The sequence below is a fragment of the Rhea americana genome, unplaced genomic scaffold, assembly GCF_003343005.1.
Source record: "Rhea americana isolate MKP2758 unplaced genomic scaffold, rheAme1 scaffold_71, whole genome shotgun sequence".
In the NCBI taxonomy this organism is placed as follows: Eukaryota; Metazoa; Chordata; class Aves; order Rheiformes; family Rheidae; genus Rhea; species Rhea americana.
The window spans coordinates 1504052-1530716 of NW_028186879.1; the positions used below are offsets into that span (position 1 = coordinate 1504052).

At 40.4% G+C, this 26665-nt stretch overlaps 1 protein-coding gene across 2 annotated transcripts in view; it reads left to right on the top strand.

Annotated features, from left to right (window-relative positions):
• The window catches only part of USP12 (ubiquitin specific peptidase 12), a 37585-nt gene extending 30914 nt beyond the window's left edge, over positions 1-6671 (top strand). Inside the window, exons 8-9 of one of the 2 annotated variants that reach the window (XM_085321746.1) lie at positions 1831-1909; positions 3961-6671. In XM_085321746.1, the coding sequence (XP_085177872.1) occupies positions 1831-1909; positions 3961-4062 (181 nt within the window). In that variant the 3' untranslated portion in view covers positions 4063-6671. The remainder of the gene's footprint in view (positions 1-1830; positions 1910-3960) is intronic. The other variant, XM_085321748.1, reaches the window with a different exon arrangement.
• The last annotated feature ends 19994 nt before the right edge of the window (positions 6672-26665 follow it).

Genomic DNA, 26665 nt, shown 5'->3' on the forward strand with positions numbered 1-26665 from the left:
TTAATATTTCTTTTATAGACTTGAGCAACATTTTATGAAGTATGAATTTTGTTGATTAGTTTGTTTTTTCTCTTTCAAACTATGACTGGTAGATTTGTATTAGATTTGCTGTATTCCACAAATGTTTTTCTTGTTTGAAGCCTTAAAATCAGGGCTGCAGTACAAACTACATACTGAGTGGATTAAAAAAAAAAAAAAAAAAAACACTAAGTGGGAATGATTTAACATCTAGAATCTTCCACATTAGAAAGTTCAGCTACTTCAACCTCAAAGCAAGGCTAGCTTCAACATTAGGTTAGGTGACACAGGACTTTGTCCAGTCAAGTTTCAGAAATCACTAAGGAAGGAGATTTCATTATGTCGCCGAGCAATGGGTTCCAGTCCATCAGCATTCTCGCTGTGGATTTTTTCTTTTTTCCTTATATCCAGTCAGAATCTCCCTTGCTGCAATTTGTGACCTCTTCCTCTTGTCCTTTCAATGTGCATTTCTGAGCTATGCCTGGCTCTGTTTTCTTTCTCACTCCCCTTCTTTAGATAGTGGAAGRCAGCGGTTGGATCCCCCACTTAATCTTCTCCAGGCCAAAAAAAATGAGCTCCCTCCATGTCTCTTCATYCATGCTGTGCTACAGTCCCCTGACCATCTTGGTGACCCACCGCTGGACTTCCTCCAATTTATCAATATCCTATACTGACAAGCCCACGTCTGGAATTCCATGTCCAGTTCTGGGTCCTAGAGTGCTGAGTAGAGGGAAGCAACCACTTTGCTGCTGGCTGTGCTCTTACAGTGCAGCTCTATATGCAGTCAGCCCCATCACCAAAGTGATGTGCTGCTGGTTAACAACTCGACTTGCTGACCACCTGGGTCCGGAGGSCATTTTCTTCAGAGCTGCTAGCCAGCCAATTGATTTCCAACATGTATTGTTGCAGGGAGTTATTCCAGTASAAGACTTTGCGTTTGTTGAAYTTCATGAAGTTCTTGTCAGCTCATTCTTCCACCTTTTTTGAGGTCCCTCAAAATTGACAAGTACATATACTTGTTGGTCACAAATAGTAGCCTTCCCACCACAGTCTAGACATAAGAAAAATTATATATGAATGCTGTTAGTCAGTTAAGAGAGTTCCAGAGTTGTTTAGTAGTTGTCCACTTTAGAACTAGCTGAAATTTACAGCTATGTATTGTTTTCTTGACTGAAATCTGATTAAAATACAGGACATATTAAGATAATAGCTGTAATAGCTGTGGAGAAATGTCTTGTCTGTCATAACCTAAAGTGCTGTGCATTAGAACTGTTTGAATTTAATTGGAAGCCCTTCTCATTGCTGTGAGGATTCTTCAGGCTTCTGAGCTGTCAGTTTAATTCTGTTTTCCTTTGCAGTGGAGGGTCTTTTGCTTGTTTGTGCATCAGTCATAGTGAGTCCGGATTGTGACTGTAGATGAACAGCACTCTGTACGTTTTTCTTCATGAAGATAAGAAATGATTTGACATTTAGTCCATTCTTTTGTAACATCAGAATGTTTTCTTAATTCCTCCCYCCCTTTTTTTAACTTCATTTATATTCTCAATGCCTGTGCAGCGTATTCCTCATTTGGAATTATAACCCTTAATCCTTAATGCACAATATTAAATGTAGAGATAGGTAAGACCTTCCTATGAAGATCGTTTAAGTAGGGAAAGAAGGAGGAAAAGAAACATGCAAACCGAAACTGTATCAGTATCTTTTAGTTATTGTTCATGTTGCTTTTCTACAAGGAAAAACACTTTAATGAAATACTTTTGTACATATATATGTTATGATTTATGTTCCTTTTTAAAAAACTTTATTTTTCAGTGGCCCTAATAGAGGACATTATATTGCAATAGTGAAGAGTCATGATTTTTGGTTGCTCTTTGATGATGATATTGTAGAGGTAAGCTTTGTGTAACCCTGGTCTTTTTTTCCTCCACTAGTAACCAGAGTGCTTGTATTCCCCAGGTGTGTGTGTGATTWTTTAAAGTAAAAGGACTGGTATGCTAATGAGAAGGGGGTTCAACCCCAATGCAAATGAGGAGTAACTGTGAGTGCAGAACTGCACCTTATGATGTGACTCTACAATAGTTTGAATTTCATTATGGTTTTTATACATCTTGAGAAAAGCTTCTCTGTGTATGGCCAGCCTCCTCCTTTGTTCAGTAAACTACTTCTGTGTGCAGAATATATGGCAAATAAAGATATAGGTAAATTGAGTTAAATTGAAATGATTTGTTGGAGGAATCAGTTGTTCATGGTTTTTTAGGAGCTTATGATTTAAGATAATGGCTTAGTCACATTGTTCTATCAAATATCCAAAAATAAGCAGAAACTTCAGGTTTCTGTGGTTTTACCCTGAAACTTAAAAGCTTACCTGGAAACTGGAACCTTTTGCTTCTGATAATCTTGTTAACATTAACCGTGCTTCCAGATACTTATTATTCAAAAAAACTATTTTGAATGTTTCAAAGTCTTTAACAAGGACTTGTAATAAATTACTGTTAGCTAGTTTCTTGGAACAGCAGTATTCCCTTCACCAGTTTTGACTTTCTCACATTTCAGTTTAATGAGTTACCTTTTGTTCTTGGTGAGAAAGAGCCAAAACTAATTGTGTCTCTTCTTTTATGTTGTCTCAGATTTTTTTGCTTGTTCTGTAATCTTCCTTTGCACCTCCCCCTTGTCTATGCTTATGCATGAACAGAGCTATGACTGTGCTGTCCAGATTCTTTTTCTGACCTTATTTGGTTAATTAAACCTGTAAAATGAATAGTGTATATTTTTCCTTACGATACACAGGAATGCATAATTAAAAAGAAGAAAAAAATCAGTGAGACAGGAGTTGGACTTACTATGTTAATTGGCAGGACAAATAAGCATACTGAGAGCTTTTCTGCAAGCCACACTAAGGACTCTTTTTCACACAATGCAAAGTAAAAGGATTGCCTCTGTATCTTGTCAAGACCCACTGTAAATTGAAATGTCTTCTGTTGGGTCAAAAGTTTGCTTTTCTATCAGGGAGAGCAGGTGGAGTTGAGGTAGATCTCATATCATTTCGTAAACATTAAGGACAATCTCTCCAATTCTAAGCAATAATATTTGGCAGTAATATATTTTTTTTTCTCTTAGCCATTCCAAAGAAGAAAAAAATAATATTTTTGCTCTTAGATCTAAAATATCTCACTGCCTGCTAGACATATGGTTCTTCAAGTTGGAATGACTCATTCATTCCAAATAATGGGAATAAGATTAAACCTGAAGTCTGCCTAAGTGAAGGAAAATCTTATCTTTCCACCTTTTTCTTGTCTATAGCCTAATTGCCCTTGATTTAAATATGACAAGAGAGTTTGCTTTTAGTTGCAGTTTCTTTTGTTTACGAAGACTTTGACAGTGAAAACCTGAWGATACTCTTTTCACATTCTAGTACCTTTACATCTTTCCCCAAAAAACTTGGTTATAGGAGGCTTTTCAGACTAATACAATCACAAGTAAATACTGTTTATGACAAACTTAGGAAAGTTAGTTCTTCTTCCTTGTCTTCTCTTTATTCTCATCTGCAGTTTATTGCCTTACACTGTTTAGTTCAGTAATGAGTCTGTACATACATTCTTCATTTTGATTTTAACGTTTAAATGAGAGAGTATTTTCTTTAAAACTTCCTTTTCTGTGATTTTTTTTCAAGCACTACATCTTAAGTTGCATTTGTAACAAGTTCATGTAATACTAAAAACATATGAAACATGATAAATGTATGATAAAGATATGATATGATCTGTACGGTTGATGAGAGTGAGGGAAACCAAAGCATAGAAGATTTAACAATTACTTGCATTTTATTACTTTCTGAAACAAGTAAAAGTTATTTTTGTTTGATATTGAGAACAGTTTTTAGAGTGGAATTTAACGTGTGTGTTATACAAGGTACTTACTTTACACTTTTGGGTTTGCATACAGAAAATTGATGCACAAGCTATTGAAGAATTCTACGGGTTGACATCAGACATCTCAAAGAACTCTGAGTCTGGTTACATCCTCTTCTATCAGTCTCGGGATTGAAGGAGAGAAGGAAGATTTTTATGCCTCACTTCTTCTCTGACTATCTTATAATAGAGCAAGCACTGAAGAAAGGAATGCAGGAAGCTCCAGGGGCAGTAGCACAGTTTGCACGCAACTAAGCAAAGAATTTGAGATTTTTAAAACCTTCATAWCATTTTCATTTTATTTGCTCAGGTATCATGTTGACTATACATCTCCACTGCATTCCATAAACAAAAAGAGAGATACCAGCCACTCTTGCAGGAGCTTTCCGTAACTAATATTATCTTTGTGGTCCTAATTCAAACCCCATTATGGTCACTGGAGAACTTTTCATGGACTTCAGTGGAATTTGAATCAGGTTCTAACTGCACTGCCAGATTAGTGCAATAGAAGTATTAGAAATCTGATATTTTATACAGACTTCTTGTATAAAAGGTAAAAGACTTTTTGTGAACTTCATTTCCTGTACTTAAGTAAGTTTGAAAGAATGAGGTTAGTATGTAAGCAAGAAGATATACTTGGGCCCAACACAATTGCCTTCTTGATGGTAGTAGTTTAACTGAAAATATGAACTGGTGTCAGGGAGGCAAGTATGTTTTGCTTCTCTGAAGAAGCTTATGTTATTTATAATATATGATCAGGAACAATCAGTCAAGATTATGGCTTTTAATCTCCGTATGGGGAAAGATTTGGTTTATAATAGTTTATTTTTATTTATAAATTATTGTAACTTCTTAGGATCTTGTGTGTTGTCCTTTATTCTAACAAGTATTGGAWTTTTTTTATATTGATTTGAATTAAAACTAATTAAGTGTTAAAAAACAGCCAATATAAATTCTAAAAGCAATGCCTACAATAATAACACAGAAAAGAGATTTCCTTCTGGAGGAACTGGTATCTAAGTGTGCTACTTTATTTAATTAAATTACAATATTCTCTGTGCATTAGTGGGTGAAAAAAGTGATCAAACTACTACATAGAAGATTTTAAGAATGCATATCATAAAAAAAATGATGGTGCAGTGGTGGTATTTTGGTCTTTATAGCTCTTTAATTATTTGTTAATGATTCATACTTTAAGAAAATTAGAATGACCTGGATCAAAGTAAACAGTTTTCAGAATATTATTCCCTCTCCAGAAAATGATCCAGTTACCAGAGGCATAGGTGACTATCTCAAAAAAACACAACCCAGAACTCAAATGAAAAAATAAGTCTGAATAATTAAAAAAAAAAAAAAAAAAAAAAAAAAACACACACAGAACAAAACAAAAAAATCTTGGAATTTCATGAAATTAAAGATACCACATTCCTTTAAAAGTCATAATAATATGTAGGTCCTGTAGGGTGAAGTTTTCTGAAACCAAACAGTTTACCTTGTTTTAGATTTATGAAACAGCCAGCATTAAGAATTAAATCTTGATCCAACACCTTATATGTAATAAATGTGAACTATTGTGATTTGACATTCTTCCAATATTCTTTGTCTGACAGTAACTGAATGTAACTTCTGGAGAATCATGGAATACACATTCCAGATTATGGTAGTCAGGCCTTGGATGTCCTTTTCGCCCCTCTTCAGCTAGTTGTTTTTACATTATCATAGTTTTCTGAGGTTATTTTATTGATACTGTTTTAAACTTAAAAGAATGTCTCCTGTCTGCTGCTATAACTGACTATTTACTTACCTGTATCTTTTAGCTCAGGAAATGACTTCACCTATACAATTAGTTGAACAAATATCTAACAGGGTCACTAAATAAATTGGGCTATTTAACAATTGTCATATTGTAATAAATTACTTTTATAAAATGCAAAGTTTCTAAAGCTCTGGCTTGGTTTAATTCTTTTATATAAAATTATGTATCATGATTAAACTACCAGCATTTTAAAGAAAATCTTGAATACTGTGGGAGATGCATACAAATGTAACAGATTGGATTTAAAGGATTCCAGTTATTTTAAAACCTTTTTTCAGCTTTCAGTGGAAAAAGGGTTAAAGAGTGAATCAGTTGGATAATGGTGCGTGTTAGAAGGATGAAGTCCTTTGCATACTAAAGGTACAGTATTGTAAAAGAGTTGTCACATTACTTTTTCTTAATTGGCAAATGTTTGGTCATCTTTTTGGGTATTTTTTGGGGGGGAGGTAGTTAAAAGCAGAGTTTAGTAGCTAAATATTTTATACCATAACAATATTTAAAGCATTTTCGTTTTCAGTGGTAGCCACAAGATATTTTGTGTTACTCCTGCAATGTATTTTTATAAAATACTGACTATTATTTTGTATAAGAGTTTTGAGATAGTATTCCAAATGATATATTTCATTTTACTTCCAGTGCAGCTGAAATAATCATAACTTCTTGATTAAACTGATATCAGAAACTGCAACTTACTTTTTAAAAGAGTGGGGGAAAAAACAGGGAAGTACAAAATATAACTGATTGGTATGTAAAGTGTTACATAATTATTTCTTGGTTGTAATACAATGGGATGTGTGGGAGAGTTGTCAGTTTGAAATGATGGAAATGATTTGCTGTGTAACTTTGTAAATGTTAATTGGGACTACAGTCCCCTATTTTGTATATTGGAGCAAAACTTCTATTAAATAAAGTATGTTCTCTAAAGGTAAGTACTGTATCCTTTGTAGATCCCTGATGGTCAGTCAGCTGCTTTTTGTCTTTACAGTGTTTTCAAACCTACAAAAAGTATCTAGAATTTCTTGCACTAAGATAACTACCTCCTSAGCCATGGAAGGACAATTGTGTTTGTACATGCTGCATTCACATTTTTCTAGATCTTTTATTATGAGAATCATTCTGTGGCATTCATGTTTTTGGTGTATTGTATTTCTCTGGAATTAGATTTTAAATTGTTAGTTTCTGAAGTAGAAAAGAGGGAGTGTTTTCAAATACCATTCTCTATTGACTTTCCTTTCCTCAAAAAAGATATATATCTTATAGCAAGGTATCTGAATTACCCAAGAGATTTTTTTGGATCCTCACTCTGGGGGAGAGAGAAGGGGAGGAAAGGAGGATGAGAGTGTTTACAGCATTTCCATAGGAGAGAGACCGACCAAAGAGTTGGAGTCCAGGATCAGAAGAAAAAGATGCAGCTAGCTGCAGTATCCGTGTACAATTCGGTARCAAGTCATTTTTCACTTGAAGTGTACACTACTGTTTGTATCAATATGCATTCTTTTGGTTTTACAAACAGTTTCTATTGTGCCATATTTGTAATTGGGATCCGTGATCTTTGATTGCATGGAAATAGTGACTTCAGGTAGTCAGTGTTCAGGTACATGGACAAAGGTTAAAATTAAATTGTGTTTTCAAAAACCAGTCATAAATCAGATTTGAATATCAATATGTGACATTCAGGTGTCAGTACATAGGGATTTGATGCCCTTTCAGATGTTCTACCACTCCCTCAGACATCCACATAGAACTGGCAGATATAACGTGAGATCTGCAGAAGACCTGCGTCTTTATGGAGTAGCAGCTTGAACCCAAACGGGACATTTGGGGGTTAGGCTTAGTTGAGTTCATTAGAGCATGGTGCTAATAATGCCAAGGTCGCGGGTTCGATCCCGATGTGGGCCACTCGCTTGAGGGTTGAACTAGATGATCTCCAGAGGTCCCTTCCAACCTTACCAATTTTATGAATATGGGAAATACGACAATTCTATGAAATCTATCCTGCCTTGTTTCTCATGTGTCTGTGTCTGTTTACACAAGCATTGTTGTATATGCACTATTGGGTGCATATACAGGTGAAGGTTCCTATTGCTTGGTTACTATTTTGTGGTGATGTTTGTAAAGTTTAAAACCTGGAATGTCTGGGGTCTTTAGTTAATTCTGTAATTCTCTTAYTAAAGAAACTTTATCTGGTGCTCTTTGCTCCAGTTTCTTAGCTGTAGGTTTAAGATGATTGTATATAAAATTGTTATTAAGGTCATCCTTTTAACTATAAGAAACTTTAATATGCAAAATCTTGAAATTCTTGGTCTTCATTTAATAGAACTTACATAGGTGCATACCTTCTTACCTCTCTCTGCAGAAATTTCCCTTACAGGAAAAATCTTACTGTGTACAGTTAATGTAATAAACAGATCCTTGTAACTTCCTTGTCAAATGCTCATTCAAAACCAATAGCTATCTCTGAGCATAGTATGCCCACACAACATGGATTATAAAAGAACAAGGATTTTTTTTTAATAGATAAAATGTTGTCTATTTATACGTATGAAGAGGTGACATCTTTTTTTCTGTTTAACTCTTGGCTTTGTTCAATGACAGAATTCAGCTTGAGCTGAAAGGGCTGGCAGTGAGAAATTTTAAAAGCTGTCAGAAATGCATGGATAACTAAGAATACCAAAAAAGATTTTGTTTTCTTTTGTTTTTTTAAGTTGCCTGAGAAGAGTTATTTGAAACTAGCTTTCATCTCTTTAGGTGTATTAGTGGATCACAGCTTCAATACCTATAYCTCTTCAGTTAACTTTATCTGTAAGAGGAGAAAACTTAGTTTTAGTAAACATTAATCCATGGGTTGTAGTATCACATTGCAATGCGTATGACTTTGTTTAAATGCTTAAATAATTTAGATATGGTTTGTTCGCTCTGGAAGAGTGACTTTGCAGTCCAAGAGATTCACTGTTCCCTGCCCTGTTTCTCTGGATTGTTCATAAGGTTTCATGCTTTATAAATTCAGGGTTTTACCCTCCTCTTGATAATACAATGCGCACATTTTCCTTTCTGTAATTTTCTTGTAAGGCTTTAAAGTCTAACCTCACACAGTGTCAAGTAAGATGTATAATACACTGGTCTCTTCAGCCTAAGTACTCAATTCATATTCTACRTAATCTGCATTCAAGAGCTGTTCATTTTGCTGCAGCTTTGCTGCTGATTGATTGTTATAACTGAGCTACACAGGTCAGCTACTATGCAAAAAACCACATACCTCATGCTTTAAATGCAGAGATCTCTGAAAGCTATTGTTTTCAGTTTTAAGAATGTGTTGGGATGAGGCAAAAATAAACTTTGTTTGGTATTAAGAAACATCTGGAAAACTGTCTACTGCTTCACATTTTCCCCCCCCTGAAGCGAGAGAATTTTTAGTCTGAACCTGAAAATCTTTTGTTGTAGTTGACTTTTGGGGACTTCACTGCAGCTCCTTTTGGGGAGCTTCTGTAAGAATGTATTGGATATATAAGGAGGATTGTTTGCAGGCATCAGCAATTTTGAAATAAGACAAGTAATATCTTCCAGTTTCTTCCCAAATGTACAAATAAATTACATTCTTTCTTTCTCTCTAATGGCTTGTGATTGCTGCCTGCATAAGAGGGTTTTAATGGCTCAGATGAAAAGGGCAGAGGTACTGTCTACCTGTTTTTTTGTGTASAGCATCTCTGTTGACAGCATTAGGGAGCCTTAATAGCAGAAGGATCATACATTTCTTCCTTGATCTGCTTTCCACAGGTTAGGTAATCCAAGAGAAAATACATAGCATAGATTTTTCAGAGACTAAAGAGAAGTAACTTTTCAATTATTTACTAACATGCTAGTTAAAAAAGCAGCATTTTCTAAAAGATAAACTGTTACATTTAATGCAGATTTCTGGTGCTTGGGGAATTTAGGGTCTGTTCAAAACGACCTGCCGTACTGTAGGCTTTCATTGCGTATTAGAGAGTCATGTCTTGGTAAGTATGTATGTGTTTAATTTGTTATTTAAGTTTATATTCAAAACTTCCATCTGTGTACAAGTCTATCAAATTGATATGACTGCATTACTCAATGTTCTTCCAGAAACACTTTYGACTAACTTCCATGCATACAGGTCAGTCAAATGAAATATAATCTTTTAATGGTCTGATCTACAGAGCATTTTTAGCTATTCACTAGGAATACCTTTTATTTTTGTACTTTCTGTTACTGATTTTAAACTAGAAAAAAATAAAGATCTCCAAGTATTTTACTAGCATGCTGTATTATTAAGTGATTCAATATCCATAGATGCCTAGAAATCTCATTACTGTCAAGTATCTTACCAGCTGTTCAGAGTGTGATTGTCATCCCATCATAACACAAGCGTGTATCAACTGTTTTGAGCTTTGATTTTTATTTCAACTCTGTATTTCACAAATGATGCTTTATGGTAGTGGCTGCTTTAGTTAGCTTGTATAGGATACTGCTAATGATGTTCAATTCCAGTTGCATGCTTTCATGCATATACATTTATTTGTGTTTCAAGAACTGATTATCCTAATATTATCACATGTCAGTCTTTTCTGTGCATCTTTCATGTCAAGAAAGATTGTTGATATACAGCTATAGGCAATGTTTGCTAAATTACTGAACTGTGTTTAAGAGATGAGATCAATGTGTAAGATTTTTGCACTGAAAAGATCTGAAGCTTTTTGTCTTCTAATCTGGATGCCAGTGTAGTGAAAGTCTTTCTGCTCTTCTTCAATATTAGAAAGACTTTTTTGCAGTCGCGGAATTGAACAAATAAAACCTCACTGCACCCCTTTCTTCCTCTTTTTTAAAGCAACTCAGCCATTCTAGATTTTTCCTGAAGATTGTTACAGAACCAGGAAAATACTCGAACAAGGAAACACATATTCTGTAAAAGAGATCCTTCAGATTATTTTTCAGTTTGCTTAGAGTTCAGTGTGGAGATAGGACCATTTGACACAGATCAATTAGAATGAATAGCAGGTTATATTAAGACCTGTTATRAGCCAGATATCAAGGACATATCACTACCCTTGATAATTACAATGTATTTCTAGCAGGACCCAGTGAGCATCCTACCAGCCCACTGTTTATGCAGGCTGTTACAGACAGTCTTTATTATGGGCCTGCATGTCCAAAACATTTTATGTCCTACAGCATAAGCATTATGTGATATATATTCAAACTCATTGGAAGACTCAGCTGTTCATTCAACTAAGACTTTCATAGAAAATATACCTGTGATAATACTTAGAGCACATGAATATTTGTCTCTTTAACTGCACAAATGCCACTGCAATTTTAGAAATTGTCTGAGAAGGAACGATGTGAAAAAACAGTTGCCATTTATCCTGGGTGGGGGGAGAAAATCTTTGCTTTCTGAGAACGCTGAGTATCACTCTCCAGAGGCCTGAATGATCCAGTCCTGTTTCAGTGTTTGCTTTCATGGAAACTGGTGTGTGTTTGAGAGCTGTCACATATCCTCCTCGGAGGACTCCTGCCTACCCGCCACTCACTCCACTGCAGTCTAGCATTCCAAGCACTGCTCARGTTGGCACTTTGCCCATACATGAAGTGCACAGAATTCTATCTCATAAAGCATTCCCTGCAATATTGGATGTAAAACTGGAAAAAGGGCTACATAAGTAGATTGTCTGCTCTTTTGTTTCTGTGCAGCAGGTACAGCAGCTTCTAGGACTTCTGCACATCTGCATCATTTTTTATATTCAGGTAAACCTTGTTCTAACTTGCTCTGCTTGGTGGTTTCTAACTGAGGGGCAGTTAGCATCTGCTCATGGAGATTAGCTCATTAAGCTATGGTCAGATTCCAGTTTCCATTGTTGGCAGTACATGGGTAGAAAAGAAAGCACTTCCTCGTGTTTTGTGGCTATTTACGTAAGTACTAAGAGCAGCACTGTGTCGTCTTTCTAGTTCCCTCAAGGGCTGGACAGGATTGCAGGAGTCAGCATACAGAGAGATTACAAAAATTCAATTTATCATTAAATTTAACAGGAGTTACATATTTAAAATACCTTTGTGGATCCAGACCAAGAYAGAATAGTACAAAAAGAATTCCTGCAGAAGCAAGGAGCGCTGAAAGTCTCTGATCTTGAAGATTTGAAAGAACAAACCTTTAAAATAGGCCTTAGAAGTGTTTCTATCTTTAAGAGGCAACAACTCTCCTTGAGCATCATACTGGAGATGCTGATTCAATGCAAATTAATTTTCTGGTGAAACAAAAAGTAGTGAGGCATTTTTTCCATTCTGCAAGCAAGGCGTATGTGAATTTTGAGGCTGGTGATGTCTTTCATTCAAAAAAAAAAAAAAAGAAAAGAAAAAGGCGTGGAGGGGCAGGAAGAGATCACTACATACCTGTGAATTTTCCAGGCATTATAGAGAAGGAAAAAGTAATTCCAATCAATCTTGTGAAAAGCAGATTCATGTCCATGTACTTATCAAAGGATATGACCACCTTATGGCACAATTTCTGTATATAGAAATAAGGAACTGTTCAACAATATTATGTTCATGACCTTTCCTAAAAATTGATTTAAAGTTCTGTGATTAGTAGTTTGCTGAAATACTGCTTGCAAATTGTTTAGTTTGGTTAGTYCAAGTTCTAAGTCTGCTTATATCAATGTTGGTTTCCCATTGCTGATGTTATTTTTTAAATTATAGTAAGGAAGATCTGGAGATTAGAAGTCAGCTGTCACATTAGTATTCCATTTATTTGSCAAAGTGGTCTGTGGTGTGGATGTCTACATAATTATATGTAGATGACTGACTCTTGCTAATCACCAACCAAAGAATTTGTAGAAAAAACCCTCTAGTTCTTTGACGTTTCTCTTAAAGCGTGAGGAAGAATGAAAAACATTTTGACATTTTCATGCAAATATAGGCTGAATGTAGGCATGTAAATGTTTAAACTGCATTATCTCTAAACATGGATGTTTTCAAACTGTTAATTTCATACTGGAAGACAGACTATGTATTTAAAAACTTTTGAAACTCAAATGCCTGAAACTAATTGTCTCGATATCAATTAAAAATCTACCCTTCTGAATGTTCTTTTTAGCATTGAACAATTTAACATTTAAATCCTATTTTAGTTTTCTTAATCATTGGAGCTAATAATAGCAATGCTCAAAGCTTTTAGAATATTATAAGTGCGGCACAATGGCAAAGCATATTCAAACCTAWGTTAGCACAAATTTGTGTATATGGATGATTAATGCTATTCACACAAAAATACCAACATCAACAGCTCTCACATATTTAGTGTGGGTGAAAAGTTCTATCATCTTTAAATAGTCTTTTAAAACAGTCTTTGAATGGTCTTGCTAATAACTTCACTGTGTTCAGTTGAATTGCACCAATTTTTCACGAGAATTTGATCTAGGCTCCTTCAGAGAGTGTTCAGGATTTGCAGAAAAGATTCCACAATAAATTTGGATTCCTTTATAAATTCAAATGAATGYGTTTCAAGCTGGAACTGAGTTGAAGAATGCAGTCAAAGGTAGTTATGATTAGTTCATTCTCAGTTCACTAAGAGCTCTCTTAYTGCACAGAGAATTTTTTTAATATTTGGGACTGAATTAATAACACTTGGAGAAACATGATTATTTTGGTTTGTTGTATTGTTGACCTTAGGCTCTTTGTTTTTGATAAGAATACATGGTATTTCAGAAGCACCCTTAACTAAATTCAAAAATTACAATTACATAAACATATAGATGAAATTCTGAAAWTGTGTATGTTTTTTGATAAAAATGCTGCAATAAACATTTATACTGTTGATTAATCGGGCACAATTCTGAGCTATAAAATGGCTGTCTGAATAGAAACTTTTTGTAAATTATGCTTTGATCACCAGATGTAAATATTGACTTTTCCCTAATGTCTATCTTCTGCTTTTTTCAAAGAGCCCCAAGAATAAGAACTAAATCTACTGTTTCTGTTGCTGGATTAGAACTGGTAAACAAAGGCAAATCCTGGCCACTGTACACAATCTGTGTACTCAATTTTTTATAAACTGTGAAACAATGATTAATTTTGCCCATATTATTTGAGAACAAGGCAATATTAAATGCTACTGATATGGAACATTTATCCAAAATCATGGTTTCATGAAAAGGCAAATCATGGTTTACCCTGGAACTAACCATTACTTACCATCAAGCAATGTAGAGTAAAGAAACCAAGAGACTATGCTGTCACTCGAGTTACTTCAGCCCTGTTACTTGGGCTCCACATACAACTATACAAACCTTAAAGAAGGAAGAACACTGCACTGTGCTGTAGAATTTAAACACTAGTTAAACCACTCCTTCCAAGACAACTCCATATATAACATGTRTTATATGCATATATAWTTATATGTATTATATAACACRTGTAATATTGTATTTGGTTGTCACCYGGCATTTCACTATTGGCTAATTCTGTGTTGGGGCTGTTTTGTTTCAGAGTGCTGTTRTGAGGAGAAGTCATTAAGTTCATGTCACTGATGCATACCTTTAAAAACAGAGGCGCAAAAGCAACTGTGAGAAAAGAGGGAATCTAGTTCTGTTGAAACATGTTCTCTTTTGGTATCGAAAGCAAAATGTAGCAGTTTGCTTGGGCAAACAACGGAATTGCAGGAGGAAGCTTTGAAGAAGCTCCAGCTTGTTGATCATGCAGTGGGCCACCTACCAAGCAGCACTAGTCACAGTAAACATAACACCCCAGCACTCTGATCCTGSTGCTAGCTTCCCGTAAGATGCTGGCTCAAACCCAATGTGCTACTCATGATCTTCAGAGCTCTCATGGAATGTATCTAAAGTTTCTCTGATTTATTCTTTCTCTCTCATATTGGAACTAACTACTGTAGCAAGTAGGAGATACCCAAACTAGCAATGGCCAAGGTAAAATTTACAGGAGTGGGGTTTGACATTTTCGGAAGAGGGACACCTATTAATACGTATAATATTACAGCTACAACTGGGTGGGAATTTTCCAGCAAAGATGATTTTTCAGCAGAGATGATTGTGTCAGAAATTGATGATTTGCAAAAACTGAAACATTTTGTGTGAATGTCATTCACCAATTTGTGGTGAAACAGCTGCAGAGCTAAGAGAGCAACCTGCTTAATTGCCTGCCAGCTCATCTGACAGATTTAGGGGGAGCTCAGATTTTAGGACTCTAGAGCAACTTCGCTGTGTGGGCTTTTCAGTGGTAGGAGATGCCAAGACTTAACAGTCTGAGATCTAAGTTCTCAGCACAACAGTGCAGAGCCCAGGCATCATAGGGCCCTGAGTTTCAAGGGCTACCTTCTCTGCTAAAGTAGGCCCCTTAGCCCACTCCAGCTACTCAGTAGTCATGAGGTTTGAACTGAGTGTAAATATCTTGAGGCTGTGATTGTTCAAGGTGTTTGCATGCCACAGTAGTTTCAGTGGATGTTATTGCATACGCATGAAGAGACAGGATTAAGGTTGCATTCCTCCCATTTCCACCCTTTGCATGCTTGACTTTACAAACTTAATAACATTCATTGGGTTTATAACATTCATTTGGGTAATAACATTAATTCATTTCTAGATTTTAATAAAAGACAATGCTGGGGGGAAACGCAAAAAACTCTGACATTTGAGCTAATAGAACAAACAATAGGATGGTTATCCTCTGAGCAGTTTAATATGAAAAGGAATGAACCACATAGGTGCATGRGGGCTTCACAGATTTTTTGAAGAAAATAGGTGATTCAAATAAGCTCCTGATTCCCCATGCTGAAGGAGCAGGTTTCCTACTTAACCCTTCTTTGCTTCAGTCCCCCCCCTTTCGCACAGTCTTTTTTTTTTTCCTTTCCTTTTCTTTTCTTTTCTTTCTTTTCTTTTCTTTTCTTTGCTTTGCTTTGCTTTGCTTTGCTTTGCTTTGCTTTGCTTTGCTTTGCTTTGCTTTGCTTTGCTTTGCTTGCTTTTCTGCTCTGTTCTTGTTTTACTTCTAGCCCTGGGGAATTAAGCAGAGGCAGTAAACAATAGTATGAAACTATTCCCTTTCCAAAACTGTGTTTCCATATGCTCATAGGATAGTTCAGGTGTGAATGGACATCAGGAGGTCTCTAGTCCAACTTCCTGCACTAAATGGTCAACTCTGAGGTCAGGTCAGGTTGCTCAGGGCTTTTTCCAGTTGTTTTTTGAAAACCCCTAAGGCAGAGACAGCACAACGTCTCTGAGCAACCAGTGCATCTATTTCACTGTCCTCACTGTGAAAAAGTTCCTCCTTATACCCAGTCTGGACCCCTCTTACTTCAATTTATGCCTGTTGTCTCTCATTCTCCTGCTACGCACCACTGGGAAGAGCCTGGCTCCCGTTCTTGATATTTTGAATCTGAAGAACTATAATTACTTAACGTAACCTTTTATATATCATAGAGCTATCACACACGACTGTTCACTGAAGGTCCCTCTTCCTAGCATTTCTCACTAGGCTCCTTGTTTGAACTCAGCACATTTCCCTCTYGCTGCCTTTCCAGCTTTCAGCCTTGGTATTCTTGTATCTGGTCAGTCTTAGCCAGCGGTGTCCTCCTCTCCCATCTGTCTGCTCTCTCCCTCCCTGCCTTTGCTTCCCTCCCTCTCTCTGACTCTAGTCTCAGTTGGTTTGTGTGTGAGAGTCACTTTTCTTTCAATCTGCTCCTCATCTCCAAACATTTCCTGCATCTAAGAACAGATGTTTCCACCCATGCAGTTGCACTTGTCTGCTCCTTCCTAATTCTCTGCCTCAGATCCCAGCCCCAATTCCTCCCATCACGTCCAAGTCCTGGTCTGTTCTTGTTCCSTCTGTGTCTCACCCACTGTCAGTCTGATACTTCTTCCCTCTGCTCTCGAATGAGAGAGCGCTTGGCCTCTCCTTGCCTGGGATTAGCAGCTGGATGCTTATCAAAAACACAGGAAAGATGGACTCTCAGCTTTCTACCGCAGATTGATTGAAGACTGCCTCTTACCCCACCATTTGTTTTGTGACTTACGATTCCCACCTTTGATAGCTGCAGTTGTTTTGCAGACTTGAGCTATTCTCTGTAACATTGAGTTACCCTGCAGCCTGAGCTGAGCAGAAGTCGCTTGCYGGAGAGGAAGCCCTCTGCCCTGTGCAATGTTCTTTTTGTCCTATACAAAAGCTACTTGCTTATCAGTGGTCTGCTCCTTGTCTCTCTGCAGCTGCCTGCTTCAACAACATCACCTTAATCTTCCTAGCAAATTCACTGTACTTTTTCCTGCACCTCCATGTATGCATGGTATGAGTGCTCTGCTTAAAAACTAATCTCATGTAAATTACTGCATCAGCAAAATCACTTCATTATCTTCTTCCTAAGCAAAATTATCCCTGAAACTCACCTGTGAAATAATGCCTAAACAGAGCCAACAGATTCAGGGACATCTGACGTGCTGCTTATTATACTGATCATCATTTTCTCATTTTCAATTTGCACCTCTGCTGTCTGTTTATATTTCCCAGTGAGTTACGATCTTATCCGTAGATCATAGCGGGAACCCCACTGTTAGTATAGCACAAGCCCAGCGGGGCTGGGGCCCTCGGTGCTGTGCGGTGGCAGTCAGAATAACCGTTATATACGAGGAATGTTAGGCATTCGGATAGGAGGGCTTCGTTACCGTTGAGTTCCTAATTGTTGTCAGATGCCTACCTGTGTTTCCCGTGACAGTGGTGGAAGCAGCATGTTTTGTGTTGTGATAGTAGCTTAATACTATTCCCAATCCTTTTATTTTCTTCCCTCTTTGGGGGGGGTCTAGGAAATTAGGAATCTATGGGATTCTTAATTCTCAGCTTCATGGGATACTGTTGCCACCATAATGTCTTGTCTTGCATGGCAGCAACACTGGATTTTTCTGCTTCTGGAGTTGTGACAGAGGCCCAGAGTCTTCCAGAGGCTCTCGGTGAAGTGTCTCCATCATCCAGAGCGCCCCGTCCACCCTGCTGCAGCTCCAGCCAACAGGCTCCAGGTGCTACCCCGGCAGGACGCGCGCCAGAGGGTGAGCAGCTTGCAGAAACCCAGGAAGACAAAGAGAAAAACTCACGATAAAACAAGCTCCATGTGTTGCGATGTCTTTTATGTGTACAGCTGCTCCTGGTTTTAACAGCAGGCCCTGTCTCACCGCGTCTGTGATGATAAAAAGTGCTTGTTAAAGGACCACTTTSTGCGTAACGAGAAGCGTTTGACCAATTCTGAGAATTTCTGTTTGTCAGACCACCAGTAAGGAGGGGGCATCTTTGTGCTCATGACGGGTGGTTAATCGTTAAAATCCCAGCAGTGCTCCCATCGTACGTACTGGTTTTTCAGTGAAGGGAAGTGGCTTTTCTCCCGGTCACCCCCCGAGCAGCGATCGCTCACGGGACGGGCAGGACAGAGGGGCCGGGCAGAGCCTCACGTAAGGGACGAAGAGGCCAGCTGCCTGCCCACCCGGCGCTGCGAGCGCGGCCGCGGGAGGCTGCTCCTCCCTGCCCCTCGCCGGCTCTCGCCCTCCGCCGGGGAGCTCCGGGGTGAACGGCTTCGCAGCCCGCGGAAGGAYGGCAACGTAGAAAGCCCCACAGGTGAACTCGCACGGAAGGGTTTTGTAAACGTTGCGCTGATTCTTTACAAAATGCAGTGAGCCTATAACAGCAAGTAATGAGAGGAGGTGCAGTTCCCGCATGCTGCTAATTAGGTGGTAAAAATCCGAGCGCAGTTGTCGRCACCTCTCTCTGCAGCGATAATTCAAAATGTGGTATTCTTCCYCTGACAAAACTCCCTAGATGAATAAATAAAGAAACACTTGGTTAAAATCACCTAAATTTATGGCAGATCTCATTAATTTTAAGCTGCTGTACATCTAGGACCAGCCTCTGGTGAAGTCAAGAGGACACATTCCAATTATACGGAAACACAAAAATATATTACTATCTTTTTTATAAACAGTTACTGAAAATTGCACTTGTTATTTCCCAACAGCCAATGTCAGTAGCGTTGCTTCCCTGCTTGGACAGACTCCAGCGCTAGCCTGGGCTGTGTGCAGGCCACGGCTTGTTTGGGAAATCAGCTCTTGAGCTGTGATTTATCACTCCAGCTGGTGCCTGTGCAGCATTACTGTAGGGATGTGTAATTACCTGGTATTCAAGCAGAGACAAGCACACAGTACTTTCTAATTTGTAGGTGGGATGAAGATGCTGGGCACTGGTCCTAGCTAAAGCAATTTTTTTTTTTTTTTTTGCTTTTGTGGTTGTTACATTGGGTAAAATGGATGTTACCAGCTCAGAAGAGATTTTGATATTTGGATTTTATTTCCTTTCTATTCCAGCTCAGAACAAACACACAAATGTTGGAATTCCTCCAAGTAAGAAATTCTCAACACGTCAATTTTGAGATCTTTTAAATTTCTTGTGGAGTGGATGTTATTTGAGGACTTGTATTTCTTGTATTTATACTGCCTAGTGTTTTTGACAAGCCAAGTATTCTGGGATATTGGAAAGACTCCATATAGTCCGTGTTCATTGTTAAAATTTTGGGGGGAGGGAAAAAAGCTGCTTCCATTTAGAAAATCTTCCCCTCTTTTCTAGATCACATCGCCATCTTCCGTGATACTGTTGGGAGAAGGCAGGCAGCGAGCGGCACAGAGCCGCCTCAGCYAGCGTGGTGGGGCAGTATGAAGGTCTGGCCCACAAGGATGCCCTGTGAGGCACCGATTAACAGGAAGTCCAAGGGCCCGTCGCCTCCCAGCATCAGTATCCGTGATGGGTGCTCAGGACCCCCTGCAGGTCATCCGTGCTGTGCCCCATGGAGAACCGCGCTGCCCAGCTCTGCAGGTCTCTATCTAGAGGCAAATGCATTTACCTGTTCCCTATAAAAGCAAGAGCGAAACCCAGCTCAGTGAGGGCAGGCAGACGGGTGGGTGACACTCTGGGAGGCTGGAGAGCCAAGCAGACTGCTTTTTCCTYTGGACAATGATGGTGGCGGTGGGACATTGGACCCCGATGACTCATTGCTATGTCCTGCTCATTTGGAAATGCAGATCTCGGCTGCGCCCCGCTACGCTCCTGCTGTCCTTGGGAAGCATCTCCRTGCGCTGTGTCAAATGATTTATCCTCTCTGCAGAGAGGTTTCATGAGCTGATGGACTGAACTTTGAAAAAGCGCGCGCTGGATTTCTGGCCTCACACTCCCTGCTRTTGCTGGGTGTCCTAAGGGACCGAATCTCGATCTCCCAGGCTGCCTGTCCACCTTCCCTCCTTGCTGCTTCTCCACCAACTTTCGAACCAAACCTGAGCAAGCGGCAGGAGTCTCAAAGGCCACCATGTTTCTCCAAGCTTCATGCATGCTGGTAGACAAAAAAAAAGGAGGGAGACACAGATTAGTGTTTCCATTGATTATTTATTTTTAAAGTTTTAATAATTTTCATTTGGATAGAGATACTGGGAGTGAAAGCCATATCTGAGAGCTGAAGATGGAAAACTCAGCTCCCTGCCAAGTGTCAGTGACTCAGCCCCAAATCCCAGAGATGTCGCCTCAACATTTCTGCCCTCCTAAGCTCTTCAAAACAGTTGGGATTTTTATTACAACCCTTCCCTAAAGAGAGGACTGTGCTTTTCTAGGCTGAATCTCATTTTATTTCTGTCCCAGTTTACATTTTCCCTTAAAAAAAAAAACAAAAAAAAAACAAAAACAAAAAAAACCTTCCTCCAATTACTCTATGAAAACCCACATCAGTGCTCATTTTACTGATTACTTACAGCCCTTCATTACATTTACACTGGGTCTTTTCTGAGACACTTCTGCTAACAGCCCTTAAAACTCAGTGCAGGGAGGATGGTCATATGTGGGGCAGGGGTAAATAATCACAGGTTATTTTCATTCCAGATACAAAACTAAAATATTAGCTCTGGTAACAGTGTGATGGCCTTAGTTCTAGTCAGTCTGCTTTATGATGCTCTGCTAGTGCCTAATGCCCTTAAAAACACTCCAAACTAGCCATACTCTTGGTATAATCAAATATCCCAGGAATTTAAACTTGACTTTGTCTCCTAGCACTCTGCTGTGGAAGATGTAGCTGAAATAAAAGTCAGTATCTGTATCCAAGTGCAGTAACGTGGATCCATCGATCTCCAAGCCCGCTCTACCGTACTCCAGGTTTGAACTGTGTTTTTCAGCCTTACTGCCTGGGGAAACACCAAGCTGGGAGCCATCTCTGCTTCCCACTTGGCTGCACCAAGCAGAGATCTGAAGCAGCCGAGTCTGGCCATACTTCATGTTTCTTTAGGTGCTCATCTAACTCTTTAAATTGCACTTCCTGTTCTGAGGCTAAACGTATGTACTAAAAGCCTGCAAATATTACAGCTGCAATCAAAGGTAAAAAGAACTGAGTAGGCAGTCATTTATTTTTAGAGATGACGATAAAGCCATGGAAAAGATTTTGTGGTTGCATCCCTGAGTATCTTTCCATGTAATATTMTGAATTATTCACCCACTCTTTCAGTCTGCTTGTTTGGAGTAGGCAGTTACTTGGACTTCCAGYCGTAAATCTTTGCTTGCCATGTTGTGAGGATCCTCCCAGTACGGTTTACATCAGCGGGCTCAGTAACCACGTTACGTCAGCCCCGCGTGTCTGTCTGACTAACGCAAGGGAAAGACAAACAGCCCCTCGGCTCGCTGCCACCAGCTGGGAGGGGAGAGGGGCTCGGGGTGAACTCTGCGCTGCGGAGACCAGGGCTGGGGCTCTCCATCACTCCCCAGGAGTCTGAAGACTGTGCGCCGGTGTTAGCAAAGCTAACTTTCTTCTTCTTCTTTGACTGTAACAAATAAGACCCTCTTGTCCAGTGAATACTTCTAGAAAATCAATAGCTGCACCGAAGTACCAGGAGAAGAAGGATAACTTCTCCAGGCAGCCGTCAAAGGGAACCTGGAGTAACAGTCTAGCCGTTAGATGGGCACACTAGCGCTGCCATGTCTCAGGTCCTTGTGGTTAATCAATGCTTCAGGTAATTGATTGCTGTGTTGCAAGTTTCCAGAATATAAAGGTAGAGGATTCTGTTATTCRAAGGCAGAAATGTCTTTCTAATTGTCTTTTTAATTGAAATGATGATGATTGAATTGATGAATGAAATTGATGTCTTTTTAATTTGAAAAATGAGTTATTGCTGTGACGTAAATGACCACTCCAAAACACAAGTGCAAAAACTTAATTGTGGCATCGTAAGTCATTTATTATGCTAGCTAGGTGTTGTAGCACAGACAGCATTTTACACATAGCTGCCACTGGTGTTTTCTGAAGACAATTTGAGCCTCTTTCCGAGACAGGTTGTACTGAAAATGCTAAATTGCAAGCAGGTCTGACAGTGATACGGAAACCCATGCACAAACATGGATGATCTGCAATTAAATGGAAAGCTTCCTCCTGAGATCAYGTGAGCACAGATCAGACTCGCTGCAGCCCGACCAGGCTGCTTTTGCAGGAATGAAGCTTTCCTGCCTGGAAAGCTGGGGTGGCGRCAAGCCCAATTTCCCTGGCCTTGTGCTCCAGGCCCCAGGAGCAAGCAGAGGAGAGGCTGGTGGCATTGACTTCCCAGTGGCACCAGAGCACCGGCCTCTGGGCAGCACTGGGCTCTGCCTTCCCCATCGTCCTGAATAGGCCCCTGCAGGAGCGTGCGGGCAGGCTCAGGGGACGCCAGGTGCCAAGGCTGCACGAAGTCCGGGCAGCAAGCAGGAGGCACTTTCCATGTGAATTTTGTGCGGAGCTAAAGCTGCAACAAGGCACGTTGCCTCTGGAGAGCCTTGGGTTTAACTCCCTGCTCTGCTGTACTGTTTTGGGGGTTAAATGTTGAGAAAGGAGCCTAAAAATGTGTGATCTTGACACTACAAGTTCATCTCTTTTTGATTCTTCAGTACTTGCCCCTCTGCCACCTTCACGAGTCYCAACCTGAGCGGCTCAGTGGCTGCCTCCCCACGCTCGCTGGGGGCCCAGTGCTCAGACAGGCAGTGTCAAGACCTTGGGGGTGGCCAGGAAGAGGGCATCAAGCTCAAAGTGCACTTACCTGGTGCCTCAGAGCCGTGCCCTTTGAGGGATCTTTTTTTGCTGGTTGTTTTCTTTCCCAGGAGCAGCTTTGAAGGCAGTGGCAGCCTCTCTCCCAAAGCCCTTTCTATTTGTTACACAAAAACTATATAAAAACACCAGGAACCAGGCACACAACTGAGAGAACAAGACCAGTAGAGTGCAAGACTTCCCCTTTTTTCGGTTTCCTTCTGCATGCTGCACTATTTCTGGGCCCCGTTCAGCAGGAGGAGCATTCAGGCAGATGAACAGCCTGCCTCCCTGTCCCCACTGCAGGCACTTCGCCCTGAGCCCCGAGTCAAACATGGACAAGGGCATCGCCCAGCAGGTTTAATGGCAGGGCATGAGCCTTTGAAAGGGAAGTAGATTTGGGTCACTTGTACTGCCTGGCTTGGTGCAGCTCCCTGCTCAGAGGGCAGGACTTTCAGACCTCTGTTTTTGAGTCTTTCCCTGCTCTGTATATGCCACTGAGGACAATATTTTGTTTCACTGGTGAAGACATACAGTAGACAGATGCTGAAAGTGTGAATCCTAAGTGCCTCAGTCCTTTACTGGACCTTTCAGCGCACTATTTTCACTTCACACGAAACATCCTTGTTTCAGGTGTATTTATGTGTGAGATTTAATCAAGGAACACGAGGCTTGGGCTACGAGTGCCTGCCTGGCRACCACGGCACAGTGCCTGCCACTGCAGGAGATGAGGAACACAGTGCTAGGGCTGCCTGCGGGCAGGCGCAGGCGCTCCTGGGGCTCTGCAGCGCCCCAGCTGCCGTCCAACCCCACCGAGGCAGCCAAGTGCTCTTCTGAATGTGGGCGTTCACGTCTTCCTAGCAAACCAGGAGAACATTCCCTTCCCAAGTGTCAGCTAGAATTTCCTTGAAGAGACAGTCAGATCCAGCTTAGATTAGCTGAAGCAGTAGGTTTATTTTAAGGCACAGACAAGTAAAAGATTCAGTGGGACCTACAGGAAGGTTTTCCAAATCATTTTTTAAAATTTCTGTCTGTAGGAGGTAAGATTAAGGCAAAGATACTACTTTGCAACTCACATTTTCCTGGTTGGCTTAGGAGGTCAGATTCAACATGAATGTAACTTCATTTCTCCCTCTTCTGTCTGGTGTCTTCAGATACAGGCCAATTTACTTTTAGATCTAGTCAAACAGTAAAAGATCTGATTTCCAAAGGTCCAGCCTACCTGTACTTCCTGCTGGCTTCAGCAAGGCTCACAAGGTTCCAGTGTTGAAAAATCAGAGCCCTGCTACATATTAAACAAAGCATTTTTTTAGAGGTCTGCTCTAGAGGTCTGATTAACATCAGTTAGTCTGGGTTAGTGGGTCATCATCAAGCTCACTTGGAGCAAAGGGTCCAATCAACACAACAACTAGCTGTGTGTAACAGCCTCTATTCTCCTTCTCTTCAGCTAGCTGTGAYGAGCTGGAGCATGTAACGGGTGAAGGAGACCAGCGAGATCCACTGGTACATGGCTGCTTGAAAAGGGAAGGGGATGGGAAGGAGAAGTTGGCTGTGCTGGCAGGGGTGCACTGGAGAGCCAAAGACTGCAGACAACTGTGGAGCACTGTTTTTGTTTTGTGATCACAGAATAACCCTGGAGAAACAACACTCAAACACTTGCTCATCAGCAAAGTCAATGCACTCCTTGCTGGCTCCCTGACGCCCGCCCCGCTTGCGCCACCTTTGCAAAAGACTTCTTGCTGTTGGGAGGACAGAGAGGCCCTAAGTGCTCTTCCAAGGAGAGAAAGAGCAACTGAAGAGAGGAAAAAGGAGGAACAGCTTAAAATGAGAGAGCATAGCCTGCTACAACTAAATCAGAGGGAGCAGCCCACCAGTGGAAGGAGAGAGTCCTTATGCTATCCTCCCTATAGACTGCTCCAGCATCCTGCACCCTTCAAGGAGAATAACATCTTTGGATCTTTGGCACTGCCTCAGAGAACTGGGTATTTACTTCTTCAAAATATGGAAATAAACATGAAGAATTTTATGAAGTCCTTTGGCACTAACCTCTGCATGTGGGGGAGTACTGTATAGTACAAAAAAGAATGAGTCTGACAAATTCTTGCTACACAAATTTGCTGGAGGGACATGGCTGGAGGCTATGCAGGGTGTAGGAAACCATTTGTGTCCTGACCTTCCAGGAGGGGGAGCATTGGCAAGCCAGAGCTTTTCCAAGCTCCATGCTAGCATAAAGCCTCTTGCTGCAATGCTCTGGCTAAGAAGAGCAGTCCCTGCTCCTTTCTGCCAGAACGGCATCAGGCTCCTTACCCTGCTCCTTGTCTTCCTCGCAGTAGCTCATGTGGGATCATAACTTCACTGCTGGGATGGCAGTGTAGCAGTGGCAGCAGCTACAAATACCATGATAATAGTATTTATTCCTGGTACTTGTTGTCTTCCTAGAATGATCAAACCAGTAGTCGCACAYTTCATCAGAAAGGGCCTTTGATATATGTTTTCTGTTACTAATGTTATCAGCTGAATTACAGGAATCTAAGATCCAGATCCAAGCACTGAATTCCCCTGGGCTTGCCATCTGCCTTGCTCCCGTGTCCACCACAGCCACCTCCCAGCACCCAGCTGAGTCCGTGTGTTAGTGTGATCGGCACCAGGGCAGCTGTGAAACAACAGGGAAGAATCTCTTCATCAGTATCATCTTGTGCAATCTGAAATGTTGAAGATAAGAGCTGCTCGGCTCATGGGCTCTCTTAACTGYTGTCCCTGCCGGCCCGCAGTATGCTCTCGTTCCTGTGCGTGTATCAGATTTGGCCTCTGTCTGGGTTTGGTGAGGAAGGAACATTGAGTGGTGGATGCAGTTGTGGCAAATTCTATGAGCACTCCCCGGTGGACACTCTTCCAAGGCCAATTTGCAGGAAAACTACTAGTGTCAGGAATATGCCTTGTGCCTATAGTCATGGTGAAAATCTGCATCTTGTTGCTTTTCCCCTCAATAAATTATATGTAGGTGGAACCAATTATATGTAATGTACTTCAGCTTCCTAAATGCAAAGCATAGGAGGCTAAAATGTGCCCCAGACTGACGTCAGCAATACTTCAAGTGTGTAGCTGAAGGCAGCAATCCTTTGATATCTGTCTATTTGTATCTGTTTTGCTGATGTCATGGGTAGCTTTTTCTTTTTCCCACTCATCTGTTTAGAATTTTTCAAAACTGTCTTTTAAGTAATGATTTTCACTAGCAGAAAGAAAAAGAATTAGMAAAGACTGGGGGCTGGAGTTGTTGTTTCAGCAACATGATGCTCTGCAGAAAATATTATTTTGAGCTTTCTGGGTTCTGAGCCCAAAGTCATGCTGTCCACAGGAGTGAAATGCATTACTCACAAGCCACTGGAGTTTAAACTGTGGCTATGTCTCACGGCACTTGGGGATCCAGATAATGGTTTTACTTTCATAAGCACATCTATTCAGCAAGAAATGATTTTTCAGCAGCTTCAGAAAGGCTAGAGCTGTCTCCAAGCTGTGCAGACAAATTCAGCTCTGTTGCTGGCAGCAGATGGGTGGGAAGACGTYGGAGCAGAGGCTGGGATATTTGAGGGAGCTAGGGCTGGGGAACAGCCATCAGTGGGCAGAGGCAGAAGGGCTGGGGCTGGGCTTTCAGRGCTTTCAGTAGGGGTGCCTCCCTCACCCTTCCAGGCCACCTCCTCCCTCATTCCTTTGGAGAAGGGAAAGACCCACAGTAAGCTCTCCCAGATTTGGGAGTTAGAGCCTCCCTTCTGCCCATGCTGCTGCCTCCCTTCCTCACCAAATCAGCCCATGGAGACAAGGCGGGGGAAGCAAAAGCATAAATGGAAACACCATCAC